Source organism: Dryobates pubescens, chromosome 8 (assembly GCF_014839835.1).
Source record: "Dryobates pubescens isolate bDryPub1 chromosome 8, bDryPub1.pri, whole genome shotgun sequence".
NCBI classification, from domain to species: domain Eukaryota; kingdom Metazoa; phylum Chordata; class Aves; order Piciformes; family Picidae; genus Dryobates; species Dryobates pubescens.
The window spans coordinates 12,067,727-12,084,209 of NC_071619.1; the positions used below are offsets into that span (position 1 = coordinate 12,067,727).

General features: G+C 42.4%; 1 protein-coding gene across 4 annotated transcripts in view; it reads left to right on the forward strand.

Moving 5' to 3' along the window:
* The window catches only part of BTRC (beta-transducin repeat containing E3 ubiquitin protein ligase), a 129,098-nt gene that overhangs the window by 22,680 nt on the left and 89,935 nt on the right, over positions 1-16,483 (forward strand). For 2 of the 4 annotated variants that reach the window (XM_054163184.1, XM_009908120.2), the window contains one exon: positions 9,722-9,829. The exons of the other annotated variants lie outside the window; for them this stretch is intronic. In XM_054163184.1, coding sequence (XP_054019159.1) covers positions 9,722-9,829 — 108 coding nt within the window. The remainder of the gene's footprint in view (positions 1-9,721; positions 9,830-16,483) is intronic. 4 annotated transcript variants of the gene reach the window in all.

Genomic DNA, 16,483 nt, shown 5'->3' on the forward strand with positions numbered 1-16,483 from the left:
CACCTCCAATGATGGTGACTCCACCACCTCCCCATGCAGCCCATTCCAATGGGCAATCACTCTCTCTGTGATTTAGATTTATCAGTTTCATGGATTAAAGAGCTGCAAGTATGGAAATGCTATTGTCTAGTTCAGATATGATCTACACAAGTTCCTTCAAGCAATTGAGGGTCTTTTATGCCTTGTAGGTGGGAAGTTGTCTCCTTTGTGGGCCGTGTAATTTCTGCTGATCTGGAATCCTGGGGGCTGAACTCCAGTAACCACTCGTTGGGGGAAACATTCTTTGCAAACATTAGCTTAAAGCTATGATTTGATCCTTCTGGATCACACTTAGATAAGAAATTACTTGGATAATCTGAACATATAAACCTGTTTCTATGTTCTTTATCTGTGATATTAGGAGTAGTCAGTGAACCGTAATCTCTAGTAAGAAGTGACTGTAAGCTAGGGAGGTACCATAAGATTAGAGAGAAGAGTTTGCATAATATGGGTGCTAAGGAAAATTTATTGATTAATTTCATTAAAAATGGGAGGCTGAAGAAAAAGGAATCATTTAAAGCAGTTTGAGCTGCATATGCATGGCAAACCTTGCAGAACCTGGGAACCCCATCAGTGATCTGTACTGGGGTAACAAATCCAGTAACTCTGTTAGGAGTATAGGAAGAGTGTTACAAATTGAACCCTGGCAGTATGTTTCATCTTCTGGTTTGTGGGACCTAGTTGTTTTGAAGATAAATCCTGTGGTTTTCTCAGGAACATATTGTCAGCTTCAAAGGTCTTTAATAAGATAGCCCAATTACTTTTATTATAGCAAGACAGGAGCACAGACCACTTCTAATTATCCCCATACATGTTTCTGGAACTGTGACCAAAATGTCTGAACATAATAGAAACTGAGAAATTGTGAAAAGCACTGGTTATTTTTAATTGCATGTTGGCCTTCACAATTCTGGTGCAGGTATGTGCTGCTGTCTAGAGGAGCTGACAGTTTGTGGGTTAGTTGAACCATGGGAGATCCTTCGCATGTTCACCTTCTGAGGAGTACTGTGGTAGCCTCTTTATATTATACATTTGTTTTCTTTCTATGGAAAAACTTCCACAAAAAAAACTGCCAGTGACAAGGAAAGTCAGAATTGCATTGTTTTAAGTGCAGGGGACCGTAGTCTGAGGTGTAAGGAGGTGTAAATTTGGACTGTATGGGTCTAGCCATTGTAGAATCATAGAATACATAGAATAAACCAGGTTGGAAGAGACCTTCGAGATCATCGTGTCCAACCCATCAACCAATCCAACACCACCCAAACAACTAACCCACGGCACCAAGCACCCCATCAAGTCTTCTCCTGAAAACCTCCAATGATGGCGACTCCACCACCTCCCCAGGCAGCCCATTCCAATGGGCAATCACTCTTTCTGTATAGAACTTTTTCCTAACATCTAGCCTGAACCTCCCCTGGTGCAGCCTGAGACTGTGTGCTCTTGTTCTGGTACTGGCCGCCTGGGTTTTCTCTTTATTTACAACTTTTAACTTTCCTTCTTTTTTTTTTTTTTCTCCTCTTCCTTTTTTCTCTCCCTTCTCTTTCCCCCTTCTCCTTTTTTCTCTTTCCCCCTTCTCCTTTTTTCTCTTTCCCCCTTCTCCTTTTTTCTCTTTCCCCCTTCTCCTTTTTTCTCTTTCCCCCTTCTCCTTTTTTCTCTTTCCCCCTTCTCCTTTTTTCTCTTTCCCCCTTCTCCTTTTTTCTCTTTCCCCCTTCTCCTTTTTTCTCTTTCCCCCTTCTCCTTTTTTCTCTTTCCCCCTTCTCCTTTTTTCTCTTTCCCCCTTCTCCTTTTTTCTCTTTCCCCCTTCTCCTTTTTCTCTTTCCCCCTTCTCCTTTTTTCTCTTTCCCCCTTCTCCTTTTTTCTCTTTCCCCCTTCTCCTTTTTTCTCTTTCCCCCTTCTCCTTTTTTCTCTTTCCCCCTTCTCCTTTTTTCTCTTTCCCCCTTCTCCTTTTTTCTCTTTCCCCCTTCTCCTTTTTTCTCTTTCCCCCTTCTCCTTTTTTCTCTTTCCCCCTTCTCCTTTTTTCTCTTTCCCCCTTCTCCTTTTTTCTCTTTCCCCCTTCTCCTTTTTTCTCTTTCCCCCTTCTCCTTTTTTCTCTTTCCCCCTTCTCCTTTTTTCTCTTTTCCCCTTCTCCTTTTTTCTCTTTCCCCCTTCTCCTTTTTTCTCTTTCCCCCTTCTCCTTTTTTCTCTTTCCCCCTTCTCCTTTTTTCTCTTTCCCCCTTCTCCTTTTTTCTCTTTCCCCCCATTGTATTTTCAAACAAAAACAGACAAAATTTGGAGAAAGTTATCTAAGTATTAATTTGCTCTGAGCCATGCTAGTCTCTTTGGTAAGTTCATAATTAGGCAGGATTTTATATATATATAGATTTTTTTTTAATGGGTATTCTTGTCTCTCAGGTATATAACTACTCCATAACTGGTAAATCTGTATTCATGTTTTAGGGTTTTTAAAGGCATATTATTTACACAACTCACTGGAATGGCTCCTTTGAAAGCTGGATGGCTCTCCAATGTAATTACATATTTAGTATGCCTTGTATCCACTGCTGGGATGGGGGGGGGGGGGGGGGGGGAAGAGAAAAAAAAAGCCCCACCAAAAAAAAAACCCCAACCCTACTAAAATAATAACAATGAAGAATATTCTCATTCTAGTTTTGCAGGTTTGTTGGGGTTTTTAAAAGTTATCCCATACCTCTTTCTCAGATATGAAACCTAAGCTAAAAAATGAAATATGTTTGGCAGGTGTTTTAATTGTGGAAGTACACAAGATTCACTGGGAACTGTAGGAAGGGGGGCTGGGAAGATAACTTTTCATTTTTATGTGTGAGAGAGAGAGGGAAAGAATTAAAAGTGGACCAAGGAAACAAAATCACTTTTCAGCCAGAAGTAAATTTCTGGAATTGCTTTTAAGTTTCATGAGATGTCTTATCTGATGCATTTCATACAAGGTATTGCATCCTGTGGTGACAGGAACCGTGCACGTGAGCCATGCAATGTGAAAGTGATGTGTGTTACAGTTTTGGCATTGGCTTAGTTAAATATGTGACCAAAAGAAGTAGAAGAGGAAACTGAGTGGGACTGAGAAGAATTGGCATTTGTTCTCCTGCTTGTTGTGTTACGTTATAACAGGCTGAGGTACTTCATGCCTCCTTTCCCTTAGTCTTTAATAGTAGACCAGTTGTTCTCTTGCTGCCCAGGCCCTGTGCTGGAAGACAGGGATAAGGAGCAGAATGAAGCCCCTATAATCCAAGGAAAAATGGTTAGCAACCTGCTGCACCACTTAGACACAAGTCTCTGAGGTTATGTGGGGTCTACCCAAGAGTATTGAGGGAGCTGATGGATGTGCTTGCTGAGCTATTTTCAATCATTTACCAGCAGTCCTGGCTAACCAGGGAGGTTCTAGATGACTAGAGATTAACAAATGACACTGTCCTACAAGACAGGCAGGAAGGAGAATCTGGGAAGCTACAGGACTGTCAGTCTGACCTTGGTGCCAGGGAATATTATGGAGCAGATCATCCTGAGGGCCATCAAGTGGCACATACAAGATAACTAGATGATCAAGCCTGGTCAGCATGGGTTTATGAAAGGCAGGTCCTGCTTGACTAACCTGATCTCCTGTGACAAAGTGACCTGCTTAGTGGATGAAAGGCAGGTTGTGGATGCTGTGCCTCTGACACCATTTCTCACAGCATTGTGCTGGTGAAACTGGCTACTCCTGGGGTGGCTGGGCCCGGAGAGTGATGCTGAATGGGGTTAAATTCAGTTGGTGGCTGGGCCCAAGTGGTTTTGCATAGGGTTCAGTATAGAGGCCTGTTGTCTTTTTAATATCTTTATCAATTATCTGGACAAGGAGATTGAGTGCACCCTCAATAAATTTGTATACAACACCAATCTGGGCAGGAGTGTTGATTTGCTTCAGGGTAGGAAGGCTCCACAGAGCTGGATTGATGTGTTAGGGCCAATGAAGTTCAACAAGGTCAAGTGCTGGATCCTGCACTTGGGTCACGACCCCGTGCAATGCTACAGCCTTGGCAATAGAGTGGCTGCAAGGCTGCCTGAATGAAAAAGACCTGGGGGTGTTGGTTGACAGCTGGCTGAGTATGAGCTGTGCCCAGGTGGCCAAGAAGGCCAGTGGCATCCTGACCTGTATCAGAAATCGTGTGGTTGGTGAGACTAGGGAGGGGATTGGGATTATCCCCCTGTATTTGGCAGTGCTGAGGCTGCACCTTGAATATTATGTTCAGTTCTTGGCCCCTCATTATAAGAAAGATATGGAATCGCTGGAGCATGCCCAGAGAAGGGCAACAAGGCTGGTGAAGTGTCTAGACCATAAGTCTTATGAGAAGCAGCAGAGAAGACTGGGATAGTTTAGTGTGGAGAAGAGGGGAGACCTTATAATTCTTTTCAGCTGCATGAAAGGAAGTTGTAGCAAGGGTATTGGTTTCTTTTCCCAGGTGATAGGACAAGAGGAAATGAGCTCATGTTGCACCAGAGGATGTTTAGATTGCATACTAGGTTAAATTTATTTACTGGAAGGGTTGTCAAGCCCTGGAACAAGCTGCCTGGGGAAGTGGTAGAGTCACCATCCCTGGAGGCATTTAAAAGACATGTAATTGTGGTCATTTGGCAGCACTGGGTTAACAATTGGACGTGATGATCTTAAAGGTCCTTTCCAACATAAATGTTTCTATGAAGAGTAATTGTGAATATTAGAAATCATAGTAACATCTGAGCATGTTTGCATAGAATAGGATTAACCAAGTTGGAAAAGACTCTCAAGATCATCAAGTCCAACCTATCATCCAACACCATCTAATCAACTAAACCATGGCACCAAGCGCACCATCCAGTCTCTTCTTAAACACCTCCAGTGATGGTGACTCCACCACCTCCCTGGGCAGCCCATTCCAATGGCCAATCACTCCTTCTGTGAAGAACTTCTTCCTAACATCCAGCCTAAACCCCCGAGGCACATTTCCCAAGAATTCAATTTTAGAAAGCAAGCAGGAAACAGTACTGCAAAAGAGCCTTTCAGGGAGAATGGTATCTGCCAGCCATCCCATGTTTGCTTTCTCAAGTGATTAGAAAAAAAACACACAAAAAGAGGTGGGGAAAGACCTGTCTCCTCCTAATCTCAAGTTGAGTGTGTATAGTTTTAATACTCTGCAGAGCACCCCTTGCATTTTACATGCTCCAGTTTGGGTGGTAGAATTTCCAGCACTTCTCTTCCCCTCTTGTCCTGGTGTTTGTAATAGTTATAACTTGTGTTTCTGTTTTCCTTTGTACAGCTATAGCTTGTTCTGTGGCTTACAATCAGCTGGACCAACCAGATGAAGCACTCTTAGCACACTAGAAACTCTTAGTTTATGAACTTTGCAGCCCTTCTCAACATGTGTCATATTCTATTTATTCTCCTTGATGAAAATACTGGGTGGACAGGATGTTAATTTCCCATCTCCCAAGGGATGTAGGAATTGTCGTAGATGTGGCTAGTAATTGAAATTACTCTGAGGTACAGTTAACCAAAAAACCAGCCTTTGGGTGGGAAAAAAAACACAACTATTTTTTTGGCTTTGCCACTAACCTGTGAAGATGTGCAGAAATATGTTTAGGTTGCCTGTAAATCAGATAAGTCTTAGGCACAGAGGTTATCATAAAGTTGACTGAAGGGTTCAGACAGTGATGATAGGTTCTTACTCTTCATTATGTTAAAATGCACCACAGTTAAAGACAGTCTGTCTGAACTACCAAGTAATTTCTCCAAAGGCTTTACAAAGTAAATATCCTTGACCTACTGACTTGGGTTTTGTTGTTGTTCTCATTTTACAGTGAGTTCAGTACAGTGAGTCTGTGTTTTCACACCTGTACACTATAGCTGTAAATTGTAGTAGTCCAAGAACTTCTGGGTTTTTTCCCCTTTGTAGAGCCACTTAGTTTTGCAGGACAAGGTGATACATTTCTGACCTGTAACACAATTCAATAAAACTGTGTTAGTTACCCTTAGTAGATTGTATTTGCTGAAGGACTAGAAGAGAACAAATTTGATAAGAAAACCAACCCAAACAGTCTGAAATGGTAATGTGTAATCTTGTAATGCAATAGCAAATAAAGTAAATAATCCATTTTTAGCACTGGCAAAAATTTAGCCGTTGAGCAGGCATTGAAATTTGTCTTTAGGACATGAAATAATTGGGAGAGAGGTTGGGCTATTAGGGGCAGAGCATCTCATGCAGTCAAAAATGGTCTTGCAATATGGTTACAAGACTAATTGAATAGGTTAAAATATTGCTTCCTTTCATCTTACAGTTGCTGCCCACTCAGATAGTGACTGTGAATGCTTCTGTCCCATTCAAAGTAAGGCCAGCCCATTTTATTCACCAGTGGAGCAGCTGGTACCAGCCTCTGTCAGGAGGAGGATGCTGGTCTTTAGTGGGAAAATACATTTTAGAGTTCAGGGAATGGGACACCAAAACCAGTTGGAAAGAGAAATTTTAGGTTTTGTCAAATAATTCCCTGTCCTATGCCATTCAGTGTGTATTAAAAGATGCTCAGCTTTTATATGAGAAAAGCTTCGTGTCTCTCTGAAAGTTGTGCAGATGTCCCAAGTACTGGTGCAGTCAGGAATCAGGAAGGTAGAGCAACTGCTGCATCCTGACCTGGTACTTAGCAAGCAATACCAGCATTCCCATTTGGCTGTAGTCCAAATGCTGTGCCTCCCTATCTTTGTTTGGAAGAATCAATGCAGATTGACTTGAGTTCAGGAGAGGATTTTTGTCAGTCAGCTTTCAAGCGGTGAACATTGAGGCCAGTCCCTTGTTTGTGGAGCTGACAGTACAAAAGTGAGTGTTTGACACGTGGCTTGTTCAGTAGATGGGGATAGAGGCTGTTGAGATTTTTTCAGAGATCAGGCTGTAAATGAAGTTGTTCTGTTGGGTCACTCATCTGATTTACACACAAGCTGTTTCTATTGAAGCACCTGGGGCCTTTTGTTCATGCTTGTGAATAAGCTTCTTTCAGTCACCAACAGTAATTTAGTGCCTCTGCTTCCTTCAATAGGTAAAAGTCAAGTAAAGGAATGACATTTTCTCCCAAACTGTGTGCAGCTTTACAGTTAATTTTTTTAAGATGGGTAAGAGAACTGTGTCAGTAATATAAATTCTGTTATGTATTGAAGCAGGTTCAGAAGTGATCTTAGGTGTTGGTACTCTTTTAGCATATCCTTCCTAATTCTGTAGTAATACTAAGCAATGGGAGTGCATGGGTGAGTAATGATATCCTCTGTGGGTACAGAGAGTTCTGCAGAACAGACCTCCAGTGTTTTCTTTTGTTATTGCAGCAATTTTAGAGGAAGACATTTCATTACATTGTAAGTGCCTTGGCACAATGGAATGCCCTACCTGCAGTTTGCAAGTGACTCTGATTTGAGCCATAATCTCACACATTTTGAGGCACCATAAGCCTCTCTTTCCACTGACAGAGCGGCCCTCATTTTTCCTGCCTCTGTCTTCCCACACAATACAAATATTGAAAGTAACTTCTTTTCTGTTGTCCATTGATTTTAATGGCAATCAGTTCTGTAAGTTTGTTGTTACAGCATGAAAACTTGACTTGGCATAAGAGATGGGAAAGCTTGAGAAGAGGGCATAAATGATTGGGACAAGACTTTGATAAGTCCATATGTAAAAACAAACCAAACCACCACCACCAAAAACCCAAGCAAGCAGTCACACACACAGAGAAAAAGGCACACCTCTGTTTTATTTTGTTATGAATCCTAGGATGGGTAATGTTGAGCAGCTTACCAAATGAACATGCTTATATCCTCAGAGATACTGTGTTGTAGTTAATCTCCCTGCTTACTGTGATGTTCTTGGAGAGTAGTAAACAACTTTGATTTCAGTAAGTGGATTATTAAATTGGTGATACACCTAACCATGTCTCCTTCATATATATATATATATATACACTTTTAAAAAGGCTGATTGTCACAACACACAACAGCTTTTAATAGTTGCAGTGATCCCTACTGCATTAACAAAGAAAAGATAGCTGGCATTCAGAAGGTTTTTGTATGTGGAAGGGTTTGTTTTCAGGGAGGACTGGGTGGCAGGCAAGGAAGTATGGTTCAGATTTTTGTTGCCTGTTAAAATGCTGTGGCTGGATTTATCAATGGTTTTGTCTTCAGGAGAGGCATTATCTACAAATTGTGTAACCCTGTGAAGTTCTGGAGTTTCAGTATCTTTGTAAAGTGTAGGGTGGGTGTTTTTAACAAAGAAAAGACCCCACCCCAAACAAACAACAACAAACCCCCAAACAAACAAAACCCTCCAGACCGACCAACCAAAAATCCACCAAAACCAGCCAACCAACAAAACCAAACCAAACCAAACCAAAACCAAAACAAGATGAGGAATTTATTTTAAGGTATCATAAACTCCTGACAAGGGCATTTGTTTGGATTGTTCCTCAGCAGTCTTTTAACACTGGTTCTCAACAGCAGGGTGAACTGCAACAAAGTATGGCAAAGAACATGATGATAGACAGGGTTAATCTTTCTGTGGCTGGCTGCACAGTACCAGATTATGGATGTTGGTGATCACCTTTCTGCACATTCAAGGATGGGTTATGCTGCTTTTACATACTAATTTAGTGCAACATTGTAGAGGGTTTTCTAGCCCTCTTAAGAGCAGCAAGAAATGGTGGCTCAAAAGGCAGCTGTCATTTCATACCCATTCCAGCTGCCCTATCCGCTCAGATTTCCTCCTGTCCACCCTTGAAGAAAAACAGGGAGAGGGTGTGCAAAAAAAGAGAGTGAGGGTTTGCAATCTCTAGCATCTAATCTATCATATCCTACAGTTTTCATAGCTATTTGCCAACGTAAAATACACTTGCCTTTTTCTGACTTGCCAGTAATTAGACAAAAACCAGCAGTGCTTATGACATTGAAAACTCTGTGGCTGGTATAAAAGCAATTGCTATCATAATATATCCCTAAATTTAATAGTAGTGGTGTAAAATGAACAAGCAACTCTGTATTTCAGAGGGTAATGGCTTTAACTATCAGAATGGTTAGTATTTTCCTTGATTAGCTGCTTTGGCTCCTTATTTGGAGGAGCAGAATCAGTGTTTTTTATAACAATTTTGTTTAATTAATAACAAGGCAAGCAGAAACATGAAAATCCTATCAAGTGTCACCAAGTTTCTATTCCCTTTGGATTGCAGGTTCTTCCTTTCAACCCCTTTGTCAACAAAAAAAACCAACACCCAACCTGTTCTTTCCTTGCCTGTGTTGTACCCGAAGTTATCATTTCCTTTTCTGCTTCCCTTGCAAAAATGGCTCGCTTTGTATTGTGCCTGGAGTGTGGCTGTGCATGGACAACAGGTCTGATTAATTGAAAAGAAACTTCTTTTTTTGTTGTTGTTACTGGAAAAAAATGGCACATTGGTGTGGAAAATTGATCAAAAATTCACTTTCTTGATACACAGTGCCTTTTTCATGCTACTATGACATCTCTAAAGCTTCTCTCAAGGAAAAGACTTGGCAGCGGTTTGCGTTCTCTTAAAAAGTCTCAGTTAAGGCCAGGTGCAGTTGTGTTGATGCCATTTGGCTAAGCCTTGAAAGTTCCTGTAATCTGTGCCATCCTGTCTCATACAGTCCCATCTCATAGTTGTCCTTTCTCTGCAGTGCTCTATGCCCAGATCTCTGTGGCTGGGCTGCTCCAGCCTGGCGGACAGCATGCCCTCGCTGCGATGCCTGTATAACCCAGGGACTGGCGCACTCCCAGCTTTCCAGGTACTTTCTGTCTCTCCCCACTCCTCCTTTTCTCTCCATCTGTGTATGTGTGCATTTCCTTCTTTACTTGCTTGCTTTACCTCCATTTATTCTGCTTCATACTGTTTGTTTCTCCTACATCACTCAGATCTCTGATAATTAAACTCATCTTCTGTAGACTCAGGGCAGTTCAGTGCTGTGGTGTTTCCATTGCCTGGATATTATACAATTATTTTGCCTGAATTGGCTTGGTACCATCATCTTTTCTGTTGGTTTTCAGTTGTGTCAAAAATACACCACTTAATTATATTTGGCAAAGGGGATCCATCACACAGTCTCCAATCTGGCTATTTATGTAGTGATTCCCCTCCTATCTTAAGTTTTCTGTATGCCACTCGGAGGACTGAGGGGGTGGGTTCATTGCCATAGTGATAACTGATGCCAGCATTTGTTTGCTTCAGGCCTGTTAGCAGTGGACAATTTGACTACAGAAAATGATTGTACAGGCAAACTACCAATCAAAAGGCAAATAAAGGAAAGCAGCTGGTTTTCTTTGGTCTCAGAATTTGTTAGATTCAGGCTTTTTCTCTGTCATGGGATAGTGTTATGCTGAACAGGTTTGTTCAGACCCTTTGGGTATGCAGTAGATCTTGCAAAATGCAGACCCTTTTCTGTGGGTAGAGAATAAGGTGGCTGTTGAGTAAGTATCTAGTAACTTAGACAAGGCTCTCAAGGTCATTGTGATCATTGAACAATAATGTGGATATAAACAGTCTGGGCAGCAGAGATGTTATGTTCATGTTAGGTACTTGGGCTCTGAGATGATGTGTGAGCTGCAGTGACTGAGGGACCTTAGGAGTATGTCTGTAGGGAGCTTGTGGTAGCGCTACAGGAACGTTTACTTCAAGGTTTATGCTGCTGGATTATACTGCTGCTGACCTAACCTGTGGCAGAGTTTGATTTACCAGTCTTGCAAAACAAAACATAATGGATGAGAGAGAGTATTTCTGAAAATTTCAGTTGTTTTGACGAAATTCATTGTCTGCCTCCAGAGGACAGCACGTGAAGATTATTTTGAGTTTGACGTCTCGCTCCCAGGGCTAGGACAGTACTGTGGAAATAATCCTCTCAGGCTTAGGGGAGGCTTAAGTGCTGCAACTCTTTTTGCTGACCTAGCAGTAACATTGATGGACTCTGGAAGGTGTCCTGTCAGACCTCCTTTGCTGAAGCAAGCTTTTAGTGGCGCCTTCCATGTGGGAGGGGGAGATGACTTTTTATTAGTCTAAGAGGGCTCTGGAGAGAACAGGCAGAGTTTAGATTCTACTTCTAATGCTGATTTACATAATTTGACTAAATTGGATGGGCCTCAGTATTGGGCTTTCTGCTGTTGAATAAATCTGAGATCTCTTTAGGATGAGGTTTTAGAGAACCTTATCAGGATATGGAAAGCTATAAACTCAGATTGAGACTCTTTCTTTCTACTTGAATTAGTTTGCATTTCTCAGAATAAGCATATATTACAAAGGGGAAGGTAAATTAGCCCCTTTTAGCTAAAGATGTGCTTGGTATTGATAGCTATTAACAACTTTCCTGCTAATGCAATGTGTTGATACTTGGGGTGAAATGTCAGCCAAACAGCCACTCACTGTGTGCCTTCTTGGGAGAGTAGTAGGGCTTCTACCTTTGCATTCCTATGCATGTTGAGAGACATTTGCATTTGGTGGTGAATGGTGCCACATCCAGCTGGCAGCCAGTCACCAGTGGCATCTCCCAGGGATCAGTACTGGGCCCCGTCCTCTTTAACATCTTCATTGATGATATGGATGAGGGGGTTGAGTCAGTCATCAGCAAGTTTGCAGATGACACCAAGTTAGGAGCAGATGTTGGTCAGTTAGAGGGTAGAAAGGCTCTGCAGAGGGACCTTGACCGACTAGACAGATGGGCAGAGTCCAACGGGATGGCATTTAACAAGTCCAAGTGCTGGGTGCTGCACTTTGGCCACAGCAGAACTACAGGCTGGGGTCAGAGTGGCTGGAGAGCTGCCAAACAGAGAGGGACCTGGGGGTACTGATTGACAGCTGCCTAAACATGAGCCAGCAGTGTGCCCAGATGGCCAAGAGGGCCAATGGCATCCTGGCCTGCATTAGGAATAGTGTGGCCAGCAGGAGCAGGGAGGTCATTGTGCCCCTGTACTCTGCATTGGTTAGGCCACACTGTGTCCAGTTCTGGGCCCCTCAGTTTAAGACACTTGAACGTGTCCAGAGAAGGGCAATGAGGCTGGTGAGAGGCCTTGAGCACAGCCCTGTGAGGAGAGGCTGAGGGAGCTGGGATTGTTTAGCCTGGAGAAGAGAAGGCTCAGGGGTGACCTCATTGCCCTCTACAACTACCTGAAAGGTGGTTGTAGCCAGGAAGGGGTTGGTCTCTTCTCCCAGGCAACCAGCACCAGAACAAGGGGACACAGTCTCAAGCTGCGCCAGGGGAGGTTTAGACTCAAAGTGAGGAGAAAGCACTGAGCGAGTCATTCGTCATTGGAATGTGCTGCCCAGGGAGGTGGTGGAGTCGCCGTCCCTGGAGGTGTTCAAGAGGAGATTGGACGTGGCACTTGGTGCCATGGTCTAGTCATGAGGTCTGTGGAGACAGGTTGGACTAGATGATCCTTGGGGTCTCTTCCAACCTTAATTATACTGTGTGATACTGTGTGATATTTAGAGGCTGTGGGAATTAGGGAGGTCTACCCCACTATCCATCTAAAATTGTATACTGGTACTCCTCACAGCACTCTTGACTGCTGTATCGAGGTACACCTTCTGCAGCAGCAAGCCATCCACATTTAGGTCCATTTTATGTAATAGGCTTGGATCCCCATTAACTTGTGCATGGTTTGAATAAAACTCTACTCTGAGGCATGTCTTCTGCATTTTCCAGTGCAGAAGTCTACATGGAAGTGGTTTGGAGCCTGCTTGAAGCTGTGATACTGCAGTATTTCACCATTCTTTAATGCTTTTTTGTTTTGGTATGGAATCTTCAGGAAAGCATTAAAGACTTTCATGTAGACCAGCAAATTTTCTCATATTTTCTTTTTTTTCTGTAGCAAGCTTGAAGTAACTGGAGAAGCATATCAATGTTCTTTGCTTGTGGCAAAAGAGAAGATGCCATCTGGAAGGCTACTTAGTCACTGCTGAATTTGTCTAGTTATTTACATGCTTACCTTCAGATGCTCAGACAGAAATGTGGGAAGAGGCTCTTTTTGAATAGCTCAGTTAGAGCTCTTCTGACTCCTCATGGGAAACATTGGCAGATAGTCAATTTAGAGATGATTCTGTTAATATGTCAGATAACTCCATTTTCCTTCTTTGTGTGTTTTTGTTATTGGAGACACATGTGAAAACAGGATCTTCTGGTTCCACAGCTCTGTTTGGCAGTTCTCCCACAGTGGGAAAGGTTTTATGGCTAAACCCATGAATGGGGGAATAAAAAACCAGAAACAGTTCTTTTTAACATCTTTTATCTCAAAGGGCTTTGCAACTGATAGTCTGTTGTGTAACTGAATTTCATAGAGATCATGGTGGAAGATGGCAGTAAATTGGAACATTGGAACACAAAGCACTGTGGGAATGGTTCAAAGAGCATATTTAACAAGGGAAAAAGGCCAGCCATTCAATTGTCAGTGTGTGTTGGATGTCAAATTTTATGGTACAGTTGTTCTGCAAAGCAACTAAAAGCTAGGTTACATGTAGATTCTCTTAATAATAATAATGATAATTTAAAAATGCAGAATATATTATTTTTTTTCCCCTAGAAATCTCTGCTTTGGAAGTTTCCAGATATACCAACAAGTGTCTGTCCTCATGACACTTTTCATTCGAGGATAACCATTTTCCCTTTGGAAATATATTCCATGGGTGCTCACAAGACACTGTTTATGTTGCTTTTAATAGTTGCATTTCTTTAAGAAGTCTAATTTACAGTTGCACCCATCGAGAATGCCAAGGAGGTGATTGTATTGATCCTTCCAGGTTTTCAGAAAACCATAGTATTTCCTTGAATTTATTTCTGTAAGCGACTGCATAAAACGTGGAGACGTAAGAAGCAATTTCAAAGCCTCACCAAAGGTCATGTACCAAGGTAATCACAGAGAACAGCCCTGTTCTTCCTTATTACCTGATTGACATCACAAACATCGGTTACAGTCCAGACTGTAAACTTCTGGGACGAGGGTCACACTTTTACATCTTTGGGCCATAGGCACCAGTGAAAAAGCAGAGTTGAGAGCTTCGTTTTGCCACATTTGAAACTATTTCTGTAACAGGCTCCTGTAGCCGAAGAGGAGGATTAGCTGTTGATGGAAGTAGCAGCATCTTGTTGCCTGCACAAGTGTCTCTTTGGAATGCCAGAAATTCACATTTTGCTGAAGTGAAGATGTTGATTGTAAGAAACCAAAACCAACCAACCAAAACTCCCCAACCAACAAACCGAACAAAAAAACCACACGAAAAAACCCATGCCAAAAATAAAATCCCCCAAACCAAAACCAACCTGCCAGAACAAGAGGATGCAGTCTCAAGCTGTGCCAGGGGAGGTTCAGACTGGATGTTAGGAAGAAATTCTTCACAGAGAGAGTGATTGCCCATTGGAATGTGCTGCCTGTGGATGTGGTGGAGTCACTATCATTGGAGGTGTTCAGGAGGAGACTCGATTAGGGCGCTTGGTTGCATGGTTTAGTTGACTAGGTGGTGTTGGATGATGGGTTGGATGTGATGATCTTGAAGGTCTCTTCCAACCTGGTCTGGTCTATTCTATTCTCTATTCTATTCTCTATTCTCTATTCTATTCTCTATTCTATTCTCTATTCTCTATTCTATTCTCTATTCTATTCTATCATGGTTTATGAGATGAAGAGGATTACCTTCCGCTTGGTTTTGCATAAGCAAGGTGTGTCCTCTTTGTTCTGGGAAGAAAGCTCTCTCCTGCTTGAAGGAAGCATGAGTGTACTGTGCTAGGCAAATTGAAGTAAAGTGGTACACTTGAGGTTGTGCAGCATGGGTGTGATGTACATTGCTCCTTTCCTTGGGCTGAGATCACTTATGGAGGAAGGCGAGAGTATGAAAGATTTAAGTGGTCTGTAGTGATGGAAGCCTGTTGCATCTGTAAGAGAGAGACTTATGTATCAAATTATTTTTTTCATCTATTTTTTCTAATGTGTGTAATTTTGTGTTAGGAGGTGGGGTATTTGTTAAAGCAGCATTGTCAGGAAGTTGTTAGAAATGGCCTCTGTAAATTTCCTTCAGCCGGTTCATGCATTTTTGCTTTAAAAGTTGACATTTTATTGCTGGTAAAGAGTGTAAATGTGAATAGCAGTACATCATTTATGGTTATGCAGGAGGCTGAAGCTGAAGTCTCGGTGTGGGCAAACCGTGCCTGCTCAGAAACACGTTTGTGAGAAATGCATTTGAAGGAAATCGTTTGGCTTTGCAGCCAATGCTCACCGGTGTGCATAGCTCTGTCTCTAATTGGGAGAGAGAGAGATGGGGTGTGCAGTCAGCAGACTCCATCAATGTGGAGACATGGCTCCACCAAAGCCTGCTTTGTATTCCCACCTTGCTCTCTCCCAGCAGCCGTGTGAAATCTGCCCACGGGGTGTTTACCGTGTGCCTCTAAAATGGAATCATAATTTTGGTGACTAATAGCCAGAGCATGTGGCTCCAGCACCCCCCGGCTGGCGGCAGGCTCTCCCCTGGTTATGAATGTAGTTAGGTGGCCCCCAACTGTTTACAAGACAGCAGAGGTGAGATCTTTGATTGACAAGTCAGAAATGCATTAGATCATTCCCTCTGCCAGTCTCTGGTTCATGCTGTTAAAAATGTCAGCCTCTCCAAGTTTGAATGGCAGCCCGAGGGCCTCAGAAGCTTTTTGTTTTCTGAGATGGAAACACAAATTGGATGTGTGCCTGAGCGCTTCATCCTGGGCTGTAATTTCATCTTTTAGCTAAGAACCACAAGGTACATGAGCAAAGCACCCTGTAAACAATAATACTGGGGAAAAAAATAAACAAGGTCGTGTTTCTGGTACGTTGATCCACTGGTGTCTTGACCTCTATCACGTTGAACATCTCCACTCTGATTGCTGTTCCCTTTGGCATTACAATGAGAGGAGAGAGACTGACATGGGAGGCAAAGATTTAAAGTTGCAGTGTTGTTGCACATTCCTTGTATTGGCTATGAAATATTGAACTGCCACAATGTGACACCTGGGTTTTTTTAAGCAAAGTTTCTTGTTGGAGGTGTTTGGCAGCAGTTTCTTCTGTTTCTCCTCATTTTACCACCCGGCAGCAGCAATTATAAAGGCATGAGAGAGGATACAGGAAGGAGCAGAAATGAAGCCACATTAATGGCAGAATTTTTAAGCCCTTATCTGCACTTCAGATTTGGGGAACTTCTCTGTAGGAGGACCAAGAGGGTTATGCTATCAGGGGATTTATTCTTCTTCCTTTTTTTAAATGAAGTGTTTAGGGTTTATCCCCTATTAAACCTAATGGCCTCGTCTAGCTGGTGGCATAACCTGTGCTGTTACTCATGATGCTGGGAAGCCTACCAAACTCTTTGAGACCTTCTGGGTTGTGCTGCAAGAGTTCAGCTCATGGGTAATGGCAACAATGAGAGGCTTCCCTTCTTTCTG